This window comes from Chaetodon trifascialis, chromosome 11 (assembly GCF_039877785.1).
Source record: "Chaetodon trifascialis isolate fChaTrf1 chromosome 11, fChaTrf1.hap1, whole genome shotgun sequence".
Classification (NCBI taxonomy): Eukaryota; Metazoa; Chordata; class Actinopteri; order Chaetodontiformes; family Chaetodontidae; genus Chaetodon; species Chaetodon trifascialis.
Genome location: NC_092066.1, coordinates 23069047 through 23092090, shown reverse-complemented (window position 1 = coordinate 23092090; position 23044 = coordinate 23069047). Strand labels below are relative to the sequence as shown.

The following is a 23044-nucleotide window of genomic DNA, read 5'->3' as shown; positions in this document are numbered from 1 at the left end:
ACTTGAGTAGAAAGACGTCTTGTCCAGTGGTTAAACACAGATTCTGCATTTTTAAATGAAACACAGGGAGCAGACGTATGTTTAAGAATTTCACAAAAACATACTGCTTTATTAAATAATGTTAAAGAGAAGCATAGAATTGCTTGCTGAGTCATGTTATTAAATCAGAAACACAACAATGTTTCATTTTCAGTTTCAAAGTGAGTGCACTCAACCATTCCCTGTTGTCTCTTTACAAGCTGAATATTATAGGAAGTATTTTTTTGTTTGTTTGTTAAATGTGTCATCATGAACATGCTGATGTTTAATGTTAATTAAATTAATCTTTGTCAGTGTCCTTTAACTATAGTTTCTACTTTGGCATTGTTAACTGTATTTGTGATGTTGGGAGGATGTAGCACATACTCACCCCTCCCTGTGGTGCTCCTCCCAGTGCAGATCCATGAAAGGGCCTGTTATCTGTGTGGCATCCAGGCAGCCACAGGGACTGTCAGCTGTGGGATCACACCTTTAATCCTCCATAAAACACTGACTGAAAACACACACAGCTGCTTGCCTAATCTGCTCTGCCCTGTCCTGCTGGTGAAAATGTTCCAAAGCAGAAAGCCAGAAAGGAAGGACATGGATGGATGTGCTGGAGGCCTCGTGTTCATTCTAACTAAAAGGCAAAACTATGCATTTTAATGACTGAATGAGTGAAGGATGACACACTGCACTTACATGTGGACACACATACATAACGCATACCCCTTGCAACATAACAGCAATCTACTCCAGATGATTGGCACAGAAAAACTGGTTCATGGGGACACATATGTAGCTAAGAGCTGTGATCTTCTACAATATTCAACAATATTTACAAATATTCAATATCATAACAGCATTATAAAACCTTCCATGTCTGAAAAATACCAGTCAAATTATGACTGACAGAATAAACATGGACCTTTTCAAGCTTTGTCCAGCTGTGGTGGTTATTTTTTCCACATGACTGTCTTCTGTGCATGTTCAGCTCAGTTCTGGTGAAAGTGAGCTCTTATCTTCCTGGCTGCTATCAAGCTGAAAATGCCAGTGATGGTGTGACCAGTAAACAGGCTCAAACACAGTTTGTGTGGTCTGTCATGCAGCGGAAGGCTATGGGGTCAGGCAAGGTATCAAACAAAAGGTTTATTAATATCCATCACACTCAGAGTATTAATAAACTGCACACATGCTTAATACCAAAATGATGAGACAACAATGGTGAGTGCAGCTTTCTATGGATAGAGCCTTCACTATCTAGGAGTGGACTGGGGCTTTTATTCCACTCCTGGCATAATATTAACTGAAAACAGCATTTCTTTTTACAATAGGATCTCTGAGTGGGTATCTGATGGATCAATGGCATTTGACAATGATGCTTGACAGTTTGCTTAAAAAGAAGCTGCTATGAAGAAGAATCAGAGGGACAATCCCCTTTATTGATCACACAACACATCCACATGCACACACACGCTATGCACTAACCCATCCTGGTCATCCTTCCTCGGCGGCAGCCCAGGAGCGGTGGTGGTGGTGGAGCTATCATTGTATTACCTCTTTGTGCCACTGTTCTTTAGTTTCCATTTGCTATTTCCTGGGAGCACAGAAGTATACACACTCAACAGGACCCTTTTCATTCATTTATTGAACATTATTAGGAAAAAACTGCAAATTCACAGTGTCTGCTACAGAGTATTATTCGGTGGATGGCCAAATTTCTGCTTTGTCTCAAACCACGAACGTGCAGTAGGCGACTGTCTAGCCCAGATCCCTTTATTGCAGAAGCTGAACACCTTAAGACACAGCAGCTTACAACGCTGTTGCTAGCTAGCTAACTGATGAAAATTAGCTCATTGCCACTAAAAGTTGAAGACTGATTGATGGGTAGATGTCATAACTGGTTGAAACTGGTTGGCTCCAGCTTAGGTAAGCAAATGTAATATTTGGTTTTACTGGAGGAAAACATGATTAGATTTTGATGTAAGAATACACAGAAACAGATTTTCTGTATGTTTTTGGAACATAATGTTAATATGCCAGAAAAAAAAAAAAGAATAGAGGATGTGATCTAACGGGTTAAAATGGCAATTTCCGTTTCATCTCGACTTTAAACAAAATCTAAAAATTCTTGTGTTTTTTTTGAACAGCACATAATGACTTGTTTAGGACTCAAGGTTTAGAAACTTGGAACTTGACAGCTACGACTCAAAACTTAAAATGGCAAATGACTGGTGGCTTACAACACACACATGTATGTTTCTTTACAATTAATGGATTAGCTCTTTGAGTCATTGTTTCATGTGATAGTTTTACATTATAACCAATGACATCTTCAAGGTTATTTAACCTTAAGGTGGTGATCACTTCAGAGGCACTCTGAACATAAATGTAGCTGACTGAAGCCAGGTCTTGTTAATGTTTGAAACAACTTTTCTTAAACAGTGTGACAAAATCTGGCTGCACAAAATTTTAGACTGTCCTCACTCAGTATTCAGTCCTTTGAAGTCTGTCCATCTGTTTCAACTGCATTTGAATGGCCCATAAGGACACATGCAGGAGGTTATGACAGAGCCATCACTGAAGGGTCAGTAGTAGTTGCTGACAGGATGCCAACCACTTGTAGCTTGGCCAGCCTTCAGTATACAAAATAGACCTAAAGCCTGGCTGTGCTAAGCATGTGGTAATGAGACAAGTGTTAATTTACAGGTACCATCCAACCAATCAACCCTGCTATCATGAAGGGAGGAGTGATCTAAAAGCCAATTAGCACAAGCAGGCAACTACGGATGTAAATGTTGACATTGTACAGTGTTGCTACTGGACCTTCTCCAGACTGCATTAATACATAACAGTAGCATTTCATGCACAGCAAAATAAGGACATTGCAAGTAACCCCCACTGGCAATTAACAGAAATCAAGATTCCACAGGATGCTTACAAACAGACCATGACTAAAGCAGGTGAATGTTGGGATGGGGAGACTTTCACAGTCACAGCATTCATAGAGTGAATAAAGCCTTTAAATAGACAAACAACTCAGTCCAATGAAATGTGAGAATTACCTGTCATTGATGTCATTGATGTGACCAAGAAGCAGGGCTGGAGTGGGACTCATTTTCAGCCCTGGAGTTTCATGCCTCAGACCGGCCGACTTTAGATCACGGCCTATTATTATTAAAATCATGTAATTATAACCTTACATTTTAAGTCTACAATAGCGCACTGTTATGTAAAGCCTTGTAATTCAGTGTATTTTTCTAAAATATTTCCAACTCAGTGCAAGTAAGGGTTGCTTCACAATGTAGATTTATATCAACATGAGTGCACAACCTCAACATTATTCTTTACAACACATCCTTTTCAACAATATCTGAATCTATATTCTGTTCAAACAAGTGTTTGTTTGGGCATAGAAAGTGGTTATATTGGAACTAATTCTTGCTTGTTCACACACTCTGTTACAATAGCTCACCTGTTCCTTCCATACTGACAGGAGCAATCCCCTCATCACTACTGGCTCCTGGCTCTGCTTCTGACACTAAATCACATTTTAAAAATGGTGATAATTCTCAGCACAAATCTCCCCTTTTTACAAAGCCTTCTGATCAATTCAGGTCAGTCTCATTAATGTAGTGCTGAATCATCTAGCATCTCAGGGCACTTCTCATATAGAGCAGGTCGATACTATACTCTTCATTCTATTAATTGTAATAATATTCACTCAACAAGCAATCCTACCTGCCCACTCTGGACTTGTGGGCTCGTAGCTGGTGCTTGGTGCTGGATCTTGCAGAATACATGATCAACCCAGTGCCATGACTGCATGACTGAACACCGGCCAGAAAAAAGAAAAAGAAAAAAAAAGTGAACACCGGCCCTCACGGCCCAAACATCAGACTGGCCCACTGGGAATTGTCCCGGTCCTCCCAATTAGCCACTCCGGGCCTGCCAAGAAGGCATCCTTTATTAGTCACAAACAACACAAGATGCAGAGTAGGGGGGGGAAACTGCACATGCCATGCTTATGTGAAATTCTTCTCCAGTTTTGACCCACCCTTGGTCAGTCCTTCCTCCACGGCAGACCAGGAGCAGAGGGCTGCCAGCTGACCGGCGCCCGGGGACCAGTTCCTTTATCGTCACCATTACAGCAATTAGAAGAATAGACATCAGTTTGACTTGACAGGATGGCTCTGCTCTTGGCTTTGCTCCATGTGGCTGTAGTGTAACATAACAGCATGGAATACACATCACATGAATTAAATGTAGAGCACATTTTCAGTATGCCTGGCACCTCCCCCTGGAGAAGGAAGCTCATTTCTTTCAATCTTGTTCTTTTGGGTCAGTGTTGCAGCGTTGCCCCTGGCATGGGCAAGCTTGGTTAACTGTCAGTTCTAAATGGCCTGTAGGTGTGAATGGTTGTCTGCCTATACAGTATATATCGGCCCTGTGGCAGACTGCAGACATGTTCACATGTGTACCCTGCCTCTCACCCAATGACAGCAAGGGTAGGCTCCAGCTACCCAGAGCTTATGACATTGGTAAGGGTTGGAACATAAAAACTTAGAACTTCAGAACTAGAACTTCACCTTCAAGCTCATCTTTCCCAAACACAGGGCCTGCATCACTACCAAAGCTGCACCAATCTGTCTGTCAGTCTGATGGTCCACCTTAACCCTCTTTGAGCAAAGACTCTGAGATACTTGAATCCCCTCTGACGAGTCTGTCAGGTCTCAACTATGCTTTGTCATGAAAACACGCAAAAAGTTACACAGGAAATGACACAATAGCATGTGCAGGGCAGGATTTTGCTCTTGCAAAGTGTTGTTGACACAATGACAAAAAGACACAAACTGTTATTAGTGCAAGTTATTTGTGCACTGATTTGCAGTGACAATACACCAGTTTTAGTTGTTGTTTTCGTGAGGCATGTGGTTTCTAGCTACTGCTCCTATGCTCTTCTGTCTCTCCTTCTTGAATCCTGCCCTCTTCGAGCCCTTGTCTGCTCTCATTGGCTGTAGCTTGTTGCATTGCTTCCTGACACTTAAAGAACATGGCCAGATATTTAGCTGGCCTCTTTATTTGGCCCCTACTGCTGAAAATCAGGTTTTTAACATTGTGATTATGTCAATATGGTGTTTTCTATATGCTACGAGAGCACGAGTGAACATGAGCGACATAAGCAGTATTTTCACCTTGCAACTGCAGTGTGTCAATGACAGTCTCAAAAACACAGATTCAAACAGCAGGGTTTAATATGGCACATACCTAACAAACCAATCCCATCAATTTGCAGGTGAAACGAGAGGTATTAGAGGAGGAACCAGGTGTAGGCTGACGGCAGAGATGTGTTCTGTTTTCAGTTGCAAAGTTGAAGAGGACAACTGGTGAGTCTTTGTGAATTACCATACAATCTGAAAACCTGAGACAGATAAAACTCCGGTTTGTAGTAGCCATTTTCCAGAACATTGTTTTGAAAATTTTCCACAAATAGTCATGGGGTTTTCCACAAAACAAAGCTCGACACTGTTCCATCCATTAATCTTTCTTCTTCAATGAGCCAACATGTTGGTCAACTGGTAAGTTTATTTTTCTTGCATTGTATCCATTGATTTTGCCCAACAAATCTAGAGTGTGCCAGATGATGCCAGCCAACGCTGGCCTGCCAACTTACGTGATCATTCGTGTTAAATTCTGAGAAAACATTTTGTATGGTTTTGGGATGTTGACAAAGAAAGTTCTATTAAACATTACTCACAACAGTTAGCTAAGCTGATGAATTAGATTACAGCTATATTCATTACTATAATTCTGACAGAAAACTTTATATGACTTGGGCTCGCTCACAAAGAAATCATGCCATGATAATGGTTGTTCTCATGAGCTGCTAGAATAGTGTTAGCAAGATATAGCTAATTAACTTGTATACATGCCGTTTTCCTTCAGGGTTTTCTGCCAGAAAGTGCGGTTTGTGTATGTGATGAGCACAGTTGAAGGTGAGCAGGTGCTTGAACTGCAGGGGAGCAGTGGAGAGTTGGGGGGTGACGGAGGGGAAACTATTAGCATATTCATAGATAAGTACATAATAAATGAAGGCAAAGGTGTACAGTTACATCTAAGCCATTAACAGACATTAAGGGATTTTTAATGGAAAAAAAAAAAACCTGTGTAATCCTGATGAACAGAGATGAGTTTTAATCAACACCAGGAGAGAAAATTAACTTGGAAGTCAGTTTGAGTTAATTTTGCTTTGACAGCCCAACAACCATTCAGCGCTAAGCTTGAACTGAAGGCCACACTGGACATCTCCCAGTCAGGGTTTCCGTGACAAAGAAGCTGTTGCTGGTCCAGGTGTCAGGGAAGATTTCAATGTCCCACAAAAACTGGCCAATTCTGGTTTAACGTCACTTCTGTTTATTGTTTCTTTTCCCATGTTTTTGTCTCCTAGTGACTAATAGAGACAATATTTGAAATTGGTCCAACATTGAGTGAGAGTATTGCAGAAATGAACTACATATATTCCCTTTGGACATTTGCACAACTGTCAAAGTCCATCCACTAAAAGTGTTTTTACCACTGGACAGGCTCAGATTGTTATTCTGTCTGACAACATTATGCAAAGGATCCCTACAGAGATTGACCTTTTCCTAAAAGCGTAAGATCCTGGTGGTTGGTGGTTCATATTTCACTGTTGCAATGATCACCACCAACTGTGGTCTGGTTGAAAAAAACCCTTAAATCAGCGAATCAGGAGAGGAGCAAAAGAGACAGCAGACATCAGAGAAGCATTTTCATCAGACATTGTGAGAAGAGGTATTTAAATAAGTCGGACTTCAACAGATTTTCCGGGTAATTACCAGATAACAGAGACCCTGCTACAGTCAGCATTGATGAAGTAGCAGGTAGTTGTGGTGTAGCTTTTGTTTGTGAGAGCTGTCCAGCAGTTGGAGTCCAGAGCTAGCTTCTCTGTGCTGGCTAGCTTGACTTTTAGCTCATTCTTCTTTGCCTCAATGCATTTAATCACAGCAGCTCCCGATGGCATAACATACTCTGTCTTGAGGCACAAAACTAGTTCTTTGAATCCCTCTACTTCAACCGCACTGATAGCATATTGGTCTCAATCATTCCACACAGCAACTGGGTGATGGCCTCAGACTGGTGTGCATCACACTCTGTGTGTGTGTGTGTGTGTGTGTGTGTGTGTGTGTGTGTGTGTGTGTGTGTGTGTGTGTGTGTGTGTATGTGTATGTGTATGCCAATTAAGGTATAGATCAACATGCGTAACCAATCACAAATATTCTCAGTGGTTAACCAACTTAATCACTTAAGTTAATTGCATTTCACATATAGAATTCAAATTGCGGTTGCCAAGCAAACACAGATTTGATCTGGGTGATTTTGCTGATGATCTCCAAAAACTGTCAGAAAGTAGAAAATCAGGGCGGCAATCCTGCAGTGAGAGCTTAGTATATATAAGCTTAACAACTAATTTCAGAAGTTGTTAGCTGACCGCCATGTGATGACCTGGGTGCCCAAGTTACCAATCTAAAGTCTTACGTATTCGTACCAAATAAACATATCAACTACCTCATCGTGCACAGAGTGTTTGTTATGGACAGTGCATGACCAAAACAGATGTTCAATAAGAACACCCCACTGAGACTTAGGTCAAAAACAATCAGGGCCAAAAGAGTCCATACAAGCAGCCTCCGGGAGGTTTCTCTACATGGTGTGAGTCACTCTCTTTTGAAGGTCTGGAGCCTTGTATTCTTAGAATGAATTTTGTTGTTGAATCTCTGCTCTTGTGCTTTGAGATGGGCCATTGAGAGGGTAAAGACGTCCTCTGTGCATAGCCATAGAGGTGTACTGTTCCACAGAACACCTGGAAACAGGAGTTGGAAACAGCTCCCAGAATGTTGAAATGTTAATATTTGCTTTTTTCAGAGCAAAAAAGTTAGCCAGAAACCACTGGTCACTGATTCACACAAAACCACGAGAAGCCAGATTAATGACTGAATTGAAAATGACATGTGGACTTGATACATTGTCAAGTTATTGTATTTTTGACCTAGATAGCAATTCATACCTTTCCTGTTACACTCTGCCTCTCTTTACTCCCCCTCACCAGCAATAAATAGCATCTGGTTACTGTCCACAACCACTCCTCACTTGGACAAAGAATTTAAAAAGTGTGGTAGAATTAGAGATAGAGAGGCTATGCTTGGGTGAGTCACACATGAGTTATGCAGGAGAAAGTTCCTGGCGCTGCTCCCGAAAAATCACATTATTTGAATGTGAGCAGAGGGCAGCCAGACATCATGAGAGCCATGGAGAGCCCTGTCATAAGTGATGAAAGTGATGGCGATTACTGCAATGTGTGTGTGTGTGTGTGTGTGTGTGTGTGTGTGTGTGTGTGTGTGTGTGTGTGTGTGTGTGTGTGTGTTTACTGTGTGTGTGTGTGTGTGTACACGTGTTCATGGATGTGTATTACTCACATAATGTGGAGATAGATCTGTTTACACAGTCACATTGTGGAGACTCTTCTTGCTTAATAAGAACATAATAAACACACACAGTAAACAGTTCCCATAATGTAAATCATTACATTTTAGGGTGAAAGGGGTAAAGGGGTAAAATTTTAGGGGTAAGGTTAGATTTAGGTGAGGAGTGGTTACAGTTATTGTTAGGGTAAGTCTCCAGGGAATGAGTGTAAATCAATGTAATGTCCTCTGAAGTGATGGAAACACATCTCTGTGTGTGAGAGGGTAGAAGTGTGTTTGTGTGCCTGTTGATGTCGGTGTGTGTGTGTGTGTGTGTGTGTGTGTGTGTGTGTGTGTGTGTGTGTGTGTGTGTGTGTGTGTTAGTTAGCAGGTTAGGGTGGTGCCTTTGGCCTTGTAAGGCAGGGTTATGTGGGGTTATATATTTGATCTGTGGCCTCCCTGCAGGTCTAGCAGCTGCTTCACCTGGCCTCTGTAAGTCTGCACAACTGGTTGTATTTTGCTGTATTTTTCTCATTGTCTAATCTAAGGGTAAATATATTTAACCATGATCATATTTATAAAAATTGTTTAATAATCGAATTTAATAAAATGTTGATGTGAGTATACTGCTGTAATTCAGACTTTCAATAACCTGAAAATATCCTACTTATAGTTTTCTCTGCCCACTTCAGGTGGATTATTGAACTATACTCTGAAGTCTGAGCTCCCTTGTCATCTGAGTTGAACCCACTGGTAAATTCTCCTTACCAATGCTTTTATAGCAATCAATATCATAGAGTTAAAGATTGACATAATATGTAAAAGACAAAGATGGATTCGTAAATGGCTTAAATCAAAATGCTACAGACAGATTTTTATGAATTCCTTGTGATATCACAATACAGATAGTAAAGTGAAGTATCAGATACAGAGTGAAGCCTTTATCAGTCAGTATTACCTGTATGTACATTTGTGCAGCCATGGGGGATGCAGAGATGGCTGTGTTTGGGGCAGCTGCCCCGTACTTGAGGAAGTCGGACAGGGATCGTATGGAGGCGTCGACACGTCCCTTCGACATAAAGAAGGAATGCTTTGTACCGGATCCAGTGGAAGAGTTTGTGAAGGCAACCATCACAAGCCGAGATGGAGACAAGGTCACTGTAGATACGCAGAATGGGAAGGTCAGTGATTACATATACCAGTCAGATATTCAGTTTGCATTATCAAACCACACATATGGTTTTCATATCATAGTTCCAATGATAAGATTACTAAGAACCTAAAGCCAAAGCTTAACATACCAACATGTACAAAAATAAATGTAAGTGCAATGCTGAAATATAGCAATTGCAAAAAATCTGGGGATAACCATAAGTACAAGGCAGGCTGAGGACAGAAGTTTGTAAAGTGGTAGAGATAACAGTTATGTCTATGTAAAGAATGGATTCACAATGAAAAGGTTTTCCCTTAACCTGCCTTCTATGCCAAAGAATAAGCACTGTCAAACCAAAGACTGCTCCACTTCATCGTTCAGTGCATTTGAAACCAATCTGTCCTAGAAAAATTAACTGAATCCATTTAGTCACTCTGAATAACTGGGTTACTCCAGTCACCAGCGTCAATTAGAACAGCACAGGAAACATTAGATGTGAGTATGAGTGAGAGTCTGTGTGGGAGTCCTCGTTTGCGAGCAAGTGTTAATCTGAGTGTAAATCTTTGTATGAGTGATTTAAAGTGTCCTCCTCCAGTGAATGTAAATACAAGCTTGAATACTACTGCACTTAAAAAGTGTCTCCGGCCACTACACTGACCAGCTGAGTGATGAAACGAGGCATTGCTGCCATCTGGCAATAACAATGTGTGGCATGCTTTGTAATGTTACATAAGCAGTGCTGATGATAATAGAGTAGCACAGCAGTAGCAGATATCAGAAACTGTTTAAATGTTTTTACTCACTCACTCAAAAAAAAAAAAATTTCCAGGTGAAAATATGTGACTATTACATATTATTCCAAAAACTGCGTTTGTTTTCCTCAGACTGTGACCGTCAAAGACTCCCAGATTCTGCAACAGAATCCTCCAAAGTTTGACAAGATCGAGGACATGGCTATGTTGACCTTCCTCCATGAGCCAGCTGTGCTGTTTAACCTCAAAGAGCGTTACGCAGCATGGATGATCTATGTGAGTAGCCTACAATCGAATAAAAAGGTTTTGTCAATAAACTGTGCTGTGCACCACTCAAAGTACGATTCCTAAAAGTATGAAGTTCAGCATAGCATAAAAGTTCCACAATCCCCAACTCTGCTGAGTAAGAACTGTGCTGAAACTTATCTGGATGCAATAAAGGAGCAGTTTTACACTTATCAAAATGTGCTCAGGGTTAATTATCCCTATTTTTACATAAATGTTGTTCCATTTCCATTAGTTTTCTCTATGTCAACTAAACAGAATAATGGACTGAAAGTCTCAAATACACAAAACCTGCCCAAAACTTGAACTGACCAGTATATAAAATGCTTTAATTTATCATTGGATTCATCTGTGCATTACAGACCTACTCTGGGCTGTTCTGTGTGACTGTCAACCCCTACAAGTGGCTGCCAGTCTACAACCAGGAAGTGGTTGTTGCCTACAGAGGAAAGAAGAGAAGTGAAGCTCCTCCTCATATCTTCTCCATCTCTGACAATGCCTACCAGTACATGCTGGCAGGTAAAAACTAATAAGACAGATATTGTTTTTGGTAAACTTTGTTAACCTTAATAATGCTGAATGTTGATACTAACAAATTGTACTCTCTGCAAATTTTTTTGTAGACCGTGAAAACCAGTCAATTCTGATCACGTACGTAATATCTTACATGCTTGAAATGCATGACAGTACATGATCTGAAATAAAATGTTATTCTACATTATGCCAATGGAAGTATTTATCATTGACTTTGTCTATTCTGTAATTACAGTGGAGAATCTGGTGCAGGAAAGACTGTTAACACAAAGAGAGTCATCCAGTATTTTGCAAGTATTGCAGCTGGAAACATAAAGAAAGACCCCAATGCCAAAGACAAGGTAACTAAAAAGCTCTATCAAATGTGTGTTGTTGGAGGATTTCTGAGGAGCCTTAAACTGGCAAAAAGTACAAGTAACACTGGTATACAACAAAAAGATGAATGCCGACCATCAGTTCTTACCTCTTTCTACTGAGATGGAATATATTTGTCTTACTTAGCCGTTTAAATTCCTGGTGTAAAGTGACACTGCCTGGAAATCTTCACAAATCAAACTTAAAAATAACAAATTCACCAACAAAGTCAAACCCCTTTCATGGTCTCCAATTTCAACAGCAACTGTATTACAATAGTTGTACGTCTGGAAGTTCTTCAAACATTGAAAAACTGAAAAAATATTACTTGATGCCACCAGAGGCTGCAAAAGTATCTTTGTGTAGCTTTAAACATGAATTACAGATTGAGCATACACACTGTTTGTCTTTGACAGGGCACCCTGGAGGATCAAATCATTCAGGCAAACCCTGCTCTGGAGGCCTTCGGTAATGCCAAGACCATCAGGAATGACAACTCCTCCAGATTTGTGAGGGTCTAATTCTTTTGTGACTGCATTATGAAACAAAGATCTGGTGAAAACACAATCAGTAGCAGCAGTAGATATCAGTTTTTTTATAAATACAAACTTTATCCTTTCAGGGTAAATTCATCCGAATTCATTTTGATACAAGGGGAAAACTAGCCTCTGCTGATATTGAAACATGTAAGAACAAACACCCTAATCCTACAGTTCATACACGAATAATATAAATGTAATTTATGTTTAATAATGTAGTAATACACTGGGTTTCACATGGGAGTATTTTCACTCTTGTTTTTATCATCTGTTAGATCTTCTGGAGAAGTCCCGTGTGATCTTCCAGCTCAAAGCTGAGAGGGATTACCACATTTTCTACCAGATTCTGTCCAACAAGAAGCCTGAAATCCTGGGTTAGTACGTGACTGTGGTTCAGTGGTTAAGTGGTGGTTGATCACCATGGAAAACACACAAACAAACAAAAAAACATGGCTGTCATCAGAGTTTTACTGCAGTTGTGTGTCCAGCTGTCTGACCTTGTCCCTCTCTTTGTTCCTCCAGAGATGCTGTTGATCACAAATAATCCCTATGACTACGCCTTCATCTCACAGGGGGAAACCCAAGTGGCCTCTATTGATGATGCAGATGAGCTGATGGCAACAGATGTCAGGCTCTCACTCATTCCTTTTTACAATTTGGCATTGAACTTTAATCATAATGACTAAACATGAGTGTTGCAGGATTCAGACTGAAAACTGCCCTGTATGAAAACATGGCAGGGGGCTGTGGGGGTGGGGTGCGTTGTTTAAAAAGACTGGTTAGACGATGAAATATGACCCAAGAAGTTCAATTGGAGTAACGAATGAGTTTAAAAGGCCACCAAAACACTGACAATACTATGAGACAGGATTTTACAACTGTGTAAAGTTATCATGGCAACAATCAACTATTTTATCTTTCGTTGTGTCAATGGCAAAGTAAACAGTACAAATAAAGTATTCAGGTTACAAACGAATCTACCAGGAAGGTGTGCTTGCATATATTTGATTGACCATTGTAGCACCTTGCCAGAGACGTCGTCATGCAGTAAAAATTAGCAACAGCCTTGCGTTGTTTTGCTGGAGCCTTCTGCGTTAGCAGCCCTGTTGTGTCAGTAGACTTGCACCATTCAAATGAATGCAGGCCTGGAGTCGGTCTTAACGCGGCCTTTCGCTGCATTCACACATACAGACACAATTAGGAGTTTCTGGCCTCTAATGAAGTTCATTGTGTGTATTGTTGAGCAACTAATGTACACACACTCCTCTACATTTATGTTCAAATGCAGTTGCTGAACTCCACACAAGGACGTTGTTAATTTCTTGTGAAAAAAAGAGCTTTTGCTTGCAGCATGTTCTGTTTAAACTGTTTTAATACAACAATGGTGCCTAAGATGGCAAAATTGACAAGCACTGCATTCCTTTATCTAGACTGGATGTGTGAACGGCCACAAAGTTATCATGTGCTCTTCCACAGAGTGCCTTTGATGTGTTGGGCTTTACTCAAGAGGAAAAGAACTCTGTGTACAAGCTGACCGGTGCCATCATGCATCATGGCAACATGAAGTTCAAGCAGAAACAACGAGAGGAGCAGGCAGAGGCTGATGGCACTGAAGGTTAGAGAAGTTCTGTTGTTAGAACCAACAAAGAGCGACACTGGCCTAAATATGCAGTTTTACAGCTTAAACTTTCCTTCTTCAGATGCTGACAAAGTAGCTTATCTGATGGGCCTGAACTCTGCTGACCTCATCAAAGGTCTCTGTCACCCGAGAGTCAAAGTAGGAAATGAGTGGGTCACCAAGGGACAAAATGTTGCTCAGGTAAGAAACAAACAAACAAAAAAAAATCAACTTAAATATTTGTTATAGGATTCTATACCTAATACATTAACACATTATGTTTTGTATATGGCTACTTCTGCATAGGCTGAAAAATTAAGTTTTTCTTGATTTGTTCGACCTTCATTTGGTAAAAACTATATTGCCTGTTTCACAGGTGAACTATGCTGTTGGAGCTCTATCCAAGGCTGTTTATGAAAAGATGTTCCTGTGGATGGTAGTAAGAATCAACCAGTCACTGGAGACCAGGCAACCACGCCAATACTTCATTGGCGTACTGGACATTGCTGGATTTGAGATCTTTGATGTAAGTGAGGTTATTAGCACACAATAAACCAACCCTTTCAACATAAAATGAATGAACAATCTCACTATTTTTGTCGTTGCAGTTCAACACCTTTGAGCAGCTGTGCATCAACTTCACAAATGAAAAACTGCAACAGTTTTTCAACCACCACATGTTTGTGCTGGAGCAGGAAGAGTACAAGAAAGAGGGCATTGAATGGACTTTCATTGATTTTGGCATGGACTTACAGGCCTGTATTGACCTGATTGAAAAGGTGAGTTATTTACAGTACATGTTCATGAATACTAATCAATAAAAATATGATCTGTGAACTACTTCTATTTTGTCTCCTCAGCCCATGGGTATCATGTCCATCCTTGAAGAGGAGTGCATGTTTCCCAAAGCCTCTGATGCCACCTTTAAAGCTAAGCTCTATGACAACCATCTGGGAAAATCTGCCAACTTCCAGAAGCCCAGAATTGTCAAAGGAAAACCAGAGGCCCATTTTGCCCTGATGCACTACGCTGGAACTGTTGATTATAATATCAACAACTGGCTGGTGAAGAACAAGGATCCTCTGAATGAGACTGTTGTGGCACTGTACCAGAAGTCAACTCTCAAGCTGTTATCTTTGCTCTTTGCAAATTATGCTGGAGCAGATTCAGGTACCCTGACATGAATATCTCCCCAATTTCAGATTGCAAAGTTTTTTTTTGTCTGGCTCTAAATTTATACATTTTTGTACAGCTATGGCTGAAGCTGCTGAAGGCAAAAAAGAGAAGAAGAAGAAGGGATCATCATTTCAGACTGTGTCTGCTCTTCATAGGGTACTGTCTATGACTGTATTTTGTTTTTACCCTAAAATATGATATTTCATATGCTGCTGAATATTTTAACAGCAAGGATTTATAAATGTATGATTCACTCTATTGAAAGGAAAACCTGAACAAGCTGATGACCAATTTGAGGTCTACTCACCCTCACTTTGTACGCTGCATCATCCCCAATGAGACCAAGACTCCTGGGGCCATGGAGAATCCTCTGGTGATGCACCAGCTGCGCTGCAACGGTGTGCTGGAAGGCATCAGGATCTGCAGAAAGGGCTTCCCCAACAGGATCCTCTACGGAGATTTCAAACAGAGGTATCATCTCATACAGTATATCAAATGTTAAAATACTTCATAACGACAAAAGAGAAAGTGAATATCATTCCATCATTGATTTCTTTTCCAGATATCGCATCCTGAATCCTGCTGCCATCCCTGATGGTCAGTTCATAGATAGCAGGAAGGGAGCTGAGAAACTTCTTGGGTCTCTGGATATTGATCACAATCAGTACAAGTTTGGACACACAAAGGTATCATCTTCAAAGTGAAACATTCTAGCAGGAGATGAACAAGATTGGAAAAAATGCAATAAATGAAATACAAATTGGTGTTGTTAGGTGTTCTTCAAGGCTGGATTGTTGGGTCTGCTTGAGGAGATGAGAGACGAGCGTCTCTCCAAAATCATCACTGCTATTCAAGCCAGATCTCGTGGGCTTTTGTCTCGTATTGAGTATCAAAAGATGGTGGAGCGCAGGTATCTTTTGTATCCAGCTGATATTGGTCACTAAAGATAACTGGTTTGTAATTTGTATATTTAATGGAAGCCGTTCATTCTTTTAAAAATATTTTAGGGATGCATTATTGGTGATCCAATGGAATGTCCGTTCATTCATGGGGGTCAAAAATTGGCCCTGGATGAAGCTGTTCTTCAAGATCAAACCTCTGTTGAGATCTGCTGAGGCAGAAAAGGAGATGGCCAACATGAAGGAAGAATTCCTGAAGCTGAAAGAGGCTTATGCAAAATCTGAAGCTCGTAGAAAGGAACTAGAGGAGAAAATGGTCACTCTTCTCCAGGAGAAGAATGACCTGCAGCTCCAAGTACAAGCGGTGAGAATGGCACTATACTGATACTTTCCTTTGAACATCCCATTAAGGTATGTGCTCATGAGGTTAAATGTTTGGCAGGAGCAAGACAATCTCTGCGATGCAGAGGAAAGATGTGAGGGGCTGATCAAAAACAAGATTCAGCTGGAGGCAAAAGCTAAAGAGCTGACAGAAAGACTGGAGGATGAAGAGGAGATGAATGCTGAGCTTACTGCGAAGAAGAGGAAGCTGGAAGATGAGTGTTCTGAGCTGAAGAAAGACATCGATGACTTAGAGTTAACTCTGGCTAAAGTGGAGAAAGAAAAGCATGCCACTGAGAACAAGGTATGACTATCGACATAACCTTTTGCTTCAACACAGATCAGCAACTTTATGAAGCATCTAGTAATTCATATTTTCATCTTTCACAGGTGAAGAACCTGGTCGAGGAGATGGCTGCTCTGGATGAAATCATTGCCAAGCTGACCAAGGAAAAGAAAGCCCTACAGGAAGCTCATCAGCAAACACTGGATGATCTGCAGAGTGAAGAAGACAAAGTCAACACTCTGACCAAGGCCAAGGCTAAGCTGGAGCAGCAAGTGGACGATGTAAGAATCCATATTAAAATTTTACTAATTAGGTGATATTTTAAGTATGAATAATTAAACATTTCACAAATGCTGTAATCAAATGTATTTGCATTAAGCTTGAAGGATCTCTTGAGCAAGAGAAGAAGGTTCGAATGGACCTTGAGAGAGCAAAGAGAAAGCTGGAGGGAGACTTAAAGTTGACCCAGGAGACTGTGATGGATTTAGAAAATGACAAGCAACAGCTGGAGGAGCGCCTGAAAAAGTACATATTCATCACGTTATTGTTAATTCAGTATGATCATTTAATAACATGTACACAGTTTTAATTAACCAACACTGATTAAACAAAACCATGCAGGAAAGACTTTGAGATCAGCCAGCTGAACGGCAAAATTGAAGATGAACAGGCGATAATCATTCAACTCCAGAAGAAACTGAAAGAGCTGCAGGTAAAAATGTGCACTAGTGGGTCTTACTTAAATGTCAACATTTCCCCAAAGTACTGTTACATTTAAAGATGTTCTGAAAACTAGGCTCGTGTAGAGGAGCTGGAGGAAGAGCTTGAAGCAGAGCGAGCTGCCCGAGCCAAGGTGGAGAAGCAGAGAGCAGACTTGTCCAGAGAGCTGGAGGAGATCAGTGAGAGGCTGGAGGAGGCTGGTGGAGCAACAGCCGCCCAGATTGAGATGAACAAGAAGAGGGAGGCTGAATTCCTGAAACTCCGCAGAGACCTTGAAGAGTCCACTCTGCAGCATGAAGCCACCACTGCCACACTCAGGAAGAAACAAGCTGACAGTGTTGCTGACCTGGGAGAGCAGATTGACAACCTGCAGAGAGTCAAGCAGAAACTGGAGAAGGAGAAGAGTGAGCTCAGACTGGAGCTGGATGATGTGGTTTCCAGTATGGAACAAGTGGTTAAATCTAAGGTATGTAAGCATGAAGATGCTCCAGGCAAATTTCCACACAGGTGGAAATAGCTGCCAACCTGGTAGTTATTTGAATGATGACAGATTAGTACCTGAAACATACCCACAAACATCTCCAACTTACATTACTGTTCTTATTAGGCTAGGTGGATGAGATGAGCAAAATTTAACATAAAACTTTCTGTTCCTCTGAGCTGGAATTGTGAGTGCAAAATAGTGAATAAATGCCAAGACAGGGGAACATATTTAGTCCCTAGCTTTTTATATTACCCATAGTATTCGAACAGCAAATAAATAATATGTTTGAATCGTATATTTCTTTGAAGACCACGTTGGAGAAGACCTGCAGAACTTTGGAGGATCAAATGAATGAATACAGGACCAAGTGTGATGAATATCAGAGATCCCTCCACGACTTCACCACCCAGAAAGCCAAGCTTCAAGCTGAAAACGGTCAGTGTTATACTTGTTTCCCTGAATTAATAAACGTATTCAATGTAGAGCAATGCAACTCTAAAACATAACCTAACCTGACTTCTCTAGATGAGCTCTCAAGACAGATGGAGGAGAAAGAATCACTTGTTTCCCAACTGACCAGAGGAAAGAATTCCTACAATCAACAACTTGAGGATCTAAAAAGACAACTAGAAGAGGAAATAAAGGTATGAAGATGGCAAAATGTATTATTTTCTCTTTGCGTCCCAAACATAGTTGCTGATGTCTAAGAGAAATACCCATATTATCAATATCAATCCAGGCCAAGAATGCATTAGCCCATGCAGTGCAGTCTGCTCGCCATGACTGTGACCTGCTCAGGGAGCAGTATGAGGAGGAGCAGGAGGCGAAGGCTGAACTGCAGCGCAGCATGTCCAAGGCCAACTCTGAGGTGGCTCAGTGGAGAACTAAGTACGAAACTGATGCCATCCAGAGAACCGAAGAGCTGGAGGAGGCCAAGTGAGTCCAGTATATACAAGAACATGAATCTAAAAAGTGGTATAAGAGAAACATACTTGAGGAAAATGTGGGTACATTCTGGGTGTGTTACACTTGCTTTGTATTACTGTGTGTTTCTGATTAATGTGGCGAGAAATGAGTGGAGATGACTTGTGTAAAACAACGTATATTCAATACATTATTTTTACATGAATCACTTAACTGAAAGGAAATAAAGGAAGTACCTCCCTGGAATGGCCGCTTGGGATAACTGCATAGGATCTACCACAAATCCACAGGGGCGAGGCTGGCAGGTCATAAACAGGCAGTAGATCAAAACACAGGTAGCAGATATCAGGCAGAAATCCAGAAGGAGGGAACAGGCACAGGAATAGCTGGCTGGTGAGACACTGAAGGACTGTTGAAATAATGAGAGTCATGTGTGTCCGCAGCTGGGGGTGATTTGGGAATGTGAACAGATGAGCAGGTTGATGAAGAAGTGAGTTGACCAGGATTGGCAGAAAAGTCTGAGGGCAGTTGGAGATGACAGGTTCCCATCTCTACCACCTTAAATTCCTGTCCCTGAAAATAAATAAATAAATAAATAAATAGATAAATAAATAAATAAATAAAAAGAACAGTTAAGCACCAGTGGATACTTGTTTTTGGTTTTCAGAAAGAAGCTGGCTCAGCGTCTGCAGGAGGCTGAGGAAGCTGTTGAAGCGGTGAACGCTAAATGTTCCTCTCTGGAGAAGACCAAACACAGGCTGCAGAATGAGATTGAAGATCTCATGGTGGATGTGGAGAGGTCTAACGCTGCTGCTGCTGCTCTGGACAAGAAGCAAAGAAACTTTGACAAAGTATATCAGTATCTTGAAATCCTAAAAACTTACACACGTTAGAATGAACTGAATCCTGTTTTATATGTTTTGAGGTATTTTATTACCTTGTCTGAAAGGTAAGTTGGGAATGCTGTCAGTAGACATACATAACTACTTACTTAGCATCATGTGGCTAAAAATAATAAATAATTGAAACAGCATTTTTATTTAAAACCTGGGGTTCCAAAGTTTCCTCACAGTTCAAATGCAGTGTCCTCACATAATGCACATTTCCAAACTCTAAGTGTACAATGTAATGGTTTAAACGTAAAATTGTACAACTTGTGTCTCAATGTCTAGATCCTGTCTGAGTGGAAACAGAAATATGAGGAGTGTCAGTGTGAGTTGGAGAGCTCTCAGAAGGAAGCCAGGTCTCTGAGCACTGAGCTCTTCAAACTGAAAAACTCCTACGAAGAATCTCTGGACCACCTGGAGACCTTGAAGCGAGAGAACAAGAATCTTCAGGGTAATACATCAGTGAATGTTTTAGCAGGAAATGCACTTACACTGAAGGTGCCAAAAAGCCAATTAAATACAACTACTTTCATACACAGAGGAGATTTCTGACCTCACTGAGCAACTTGGCGAGGGAGGAAAAACCATTCATGAGTTGGAGAAGGTTCGTAAACAGCTGGAGCAGGAAAAGAGTGAGATTCAGTCCGCCCTTGAAGAAGCAGAGGTAAAACCTTAAATCTTCAGTTTCTCGCATATGGGAAAAAGAGTTGGAAATGTACTGAAAATGGTTTCCTGACGTCTATCTTAGGGTTCCCTTGAGCATGAAGAGGGCAAGATTCTGAGAGCTCAGCTTGAGTTTACTCAGATTAAGGCAGATATGGAGCGTAAACTTTCTGAGAAAGATGAAGAGATGGAGCAGTGCAAGAGGAACCTGCAGAGGATGATCGACACCCTGCAGAGCTCTCTTGAGGCTGAGACTCGCAGCAGGAATGAGGCCCTGCGTCTGAAGAAGAAGATGGAGGGAGACCTCAATGAGATGGAGATCCAGCTTAGCCAGGCCAACAGGCAGGCAGCTGAGGCCCAGAAACAACTGAAATCTGTTCATGCACATTTGAAGGTAAAAACAGGACTTTACGTTTCAATTTTTGCTCACATCTATGGTATTTTTGAAACCAGAGATGTTTTTTTCCCAGGATGCTCAGCTCCAGCTTGATGACTCTCTGCGAGCCAATGATGATCTTAAAGAGAACATTGCCATTGTTGAGAGACGTAACAACCTGCTTCAGGCTGAAGTGGAGGAGCTCAGGGTTGCTCTGGAGCAAACTGAGAGAAGTCGTAAACTTGCTGAGCAAGAGCTGCTGGATGTTAGTGAGAGGGTGCAGCTGCTGCACTCACAGGTGAGACACGCACAAGCAGATACTATATTCTATTCTTTTCTAGTTATTAAAATGTTGCTCTGTACTACACTGTATGATGTACTTATCTTAACTTTATAATAAAAGAATACCAGCCTGATAAATCACAAGAAGAAGCTGGAGGCTGACACATCCCAGCTTCAGACTGAAGTGGAGGAAGCAGTGCAGGAGTGCAGAAACGCAGAGGAAAAGGCCAAGAAGGCCATTACTGATGCTGCCATGATGGCAGAGGAGCTGAAGAAAGAGCAGGACACCAGCGCTCACCTGGAGCGTATGAAGAAGAACATGGAGCAAACCATCAAAGATCTGCAGCACCGTCTGGATGAAGCTGAACAGATCGCCATGAAGGGAGGCAAGAAGCAGGTGCAGAAGCTCGAGGCCAGGGTGAGCATTTCTTTTGCATTTATGATTTGTGTTATTTTTGGTCAGCAGTGATGTTGAAGAAGTTATTTAGAAAGATTGTAATCTAAAAAATATTGTCCCTGACCAGGTGAGGGAGCTGGAAAATGAGGTGGAGATGGAGCAGAAGAAAAGCAGTGAAGCTGTGAAGGGCGTCCGTAAATATGAGAGACGCATCAAGGAGCTCACCTATCAGGTTTGTTTGAATGTAGCAAGGCTCATAAATCTGCATGTGAGGTTCTTTGAAAGGCAATCAAACTCATAACCTTGTCTCTATTTCCACAGACTGAGGAGGACCGCAAGAACATTGCCCGACTCCAAGATCTGGTAGATAAGCTGCAGCTGAAAGTTAAAGCCTACAAGAGAAGTGCTGAGGAAGCTGTAAGAGTGCAAAAGTATGAAGAGGTCTATATTTGGCTTCTTCCTCTGTCACTGTGTAACAAAATTTTATTTCACCTTAACAGGAGGAACAAGCTAATGTTCATCTTGGCAAGTTCCGCAAGCTGCAGCATGAGCTGGATGAGGCTGAGGAGCGAGCTGACATCGCTGAGTCTCAGGTCAACAAGCTGCGCGTCAAGAGCCGCGATGCTGGCTCCAAGGTTTGAAGCATGCACTCTGCAGCAGGTTTACGGCATCTGACTCTAACACATGCTGCCCTCTCTTGGTTGTGTTTAGCTTGTATGCTGCTCTGCTCTAGATGTATTAGTACAAAGACAAGTTAGGCCAATAGCAGTGCTGCAGTCTATATTAGTCTGCTCATGAATACATTGCTTTGTGGCACTAAAGCAATACTAATCTGAAGACCTAAAAGCTGTTTCTCTTTTTCTTTCATTTCAACTTCACCGGCTGCAACAGAAAGGGTTTGATGAGGAGTGAATCTTTGGAGTCTGCTGAAATCCTTTTGCCTGCTGTGTCCCATAGATCCCCTCAACTATCACTATTCACAACCTGTAGTGCTTAATAAAATCTGATCAAGCTGTTGCACAACATTGTATTGTATTGTATTTATTGTATTTTAAATGAGTGGGTTCATGGAACCCTGAACAGGAAATATTGTTTTTAATATAATTTCAGTATATCACATTAACTGGTCACTAGCAACAGAGAAGTTATAGTGCTTGTATTTTGAACTATAAACATTACAACATATGGTGAAATACATAAATCTACATGCATAAACAGGTATGTATATACATACCATTAAAACTTAGGTAAGCAGAATGTAATTTACAATGTAATTACAATAATACAAATGTCATGACTGTGAGTAGTAGCAATGTGCAGCTATTTAAATATGCTGATGACATGGCCTTGGTCAGACTTTGTGTCAGTCCACACATATTGGAAATGGCATACAGAAGCCTGGTTGAAAGTAAATTACAGTTTAACATAGCTGCCTGGCAATTTGAGTTTGAAGCACAAAAACAAGCTTTCCACAATTGTCAGTGTCGCAGGGAAGGTAGTTCCACAACAACAGCTCTGTGAGGTATTTAACAGGACAGTAGTTAGGAAGGCCAGACAGATATCTGTGGATGCCTCACTCCCCTTAAATTCAGAGTTCAAGTTGCTTCCATCCAGCTGCCGATTCCAGGGCTCGAGGGCCAGTCGGAGAATATACAAGAAATCTTTTATTCCATTTTCCATACAAGCACTGAAAAATGAAAAATGACTGCACCAGGGAAAAAAGAAAACTAAAGGATTTAGTTGTCATTGTATGGTGTGAAGTGTATTATGATTTGTTTGTCATTTGTAATTTAACATATTGGAGAAGCCAAAGACAAGTTTCCACTGAGGTAGACA

At 41.1% G+C, this 23044-nt stretch overlaps 1 protein-coding gene across 1 annotated transcript; it reads left to right on the top strand.

The window, feature by feature from the left end:
* The first annotated feature begins 9190 nt into the window (after positions 1 to 9190).
* LOC139338446 (myosin-7-like) lies at positions 9191 to 22210 on the top strand. Its single transcript, XM_070973438.1, has 38 exons — positions 9191 to 9251; positions 9477 to 9679; positions 10536 to 10679; positions 11051 to 11207; positions 11312 to 11339; positions 11458 to 11563; positions 11993 to 12085; positions 12199 to 12262; positions 12391 to 12489; positions 12638 to 12741; positions 13592 to 13730; positions 13816 to 13934; positions 14110 to 14259; positions 14342 to 14512; positions 14594 to 14903; positions 14986 to 15065; positions 15175 to 15380; positions 15472 to 15595; positions 15683 to 15819; positions 15917 to 16172; positions 16251 to 16493; positions 16580 to 16756; positions 16855 to 17000; positions 17097 to 17187; positions 17272 to 17661; positions 17988 to 18114; positions 18205 to 18323; positions 18419 to 18615; positions 19271 to 19454; positions 19776 to 19941; positions 20030 to 20154; positions 20239 to 20547; positions 20624 to 20827; positions 20933 to 21229; positions 21336 to 21440; positions 21530 to 21625; positions 21709 to 21843; positions 22100 to 22210. The coding sequence occupies exons 2-38, from the start codon at positions 9479 to 9481 to the stop codon at positions 22118 to 22120; spliced, it is 5820 nt and encodes a 1939-aa protein (XP_070829539.1). The 5' UTR covers positions 9191 to 9251; positions 9477 to 9478; the 3' UTR covers positions 22121 to 22210.
* Positions 22211 to 23044: the final 834 nt, after the last annotated feature.

What these genes read in the sequence shown, in the direction of transcription:
- LOC139338446 (XM_070973438.1), top strand. Translation starts at nt 9,479, where the DNA reads ATGGGGGATGCAGAGATGGCTGTGTTTGGGGCAGCTGCCCCGTACTTG. An exon ending in CTGGATTTGAGATCTTTGAT is followed by an intron (nt 14,260 to 14,341) that starts GTAAGTGAGGTT and finishes TTGTCGTTGCAG; the next exon opens with TTCAACACCTTTGAGCAGCT. An exon ending in TCAAGGAGCTCACCTATCAG is followed by an intron (nt 21,441 to 21,529) that starts GTTTGTTTGAAT and finishes CTATTTCCACAG; the next exon opens with ACTGAGGAGGACCGCAAGAA.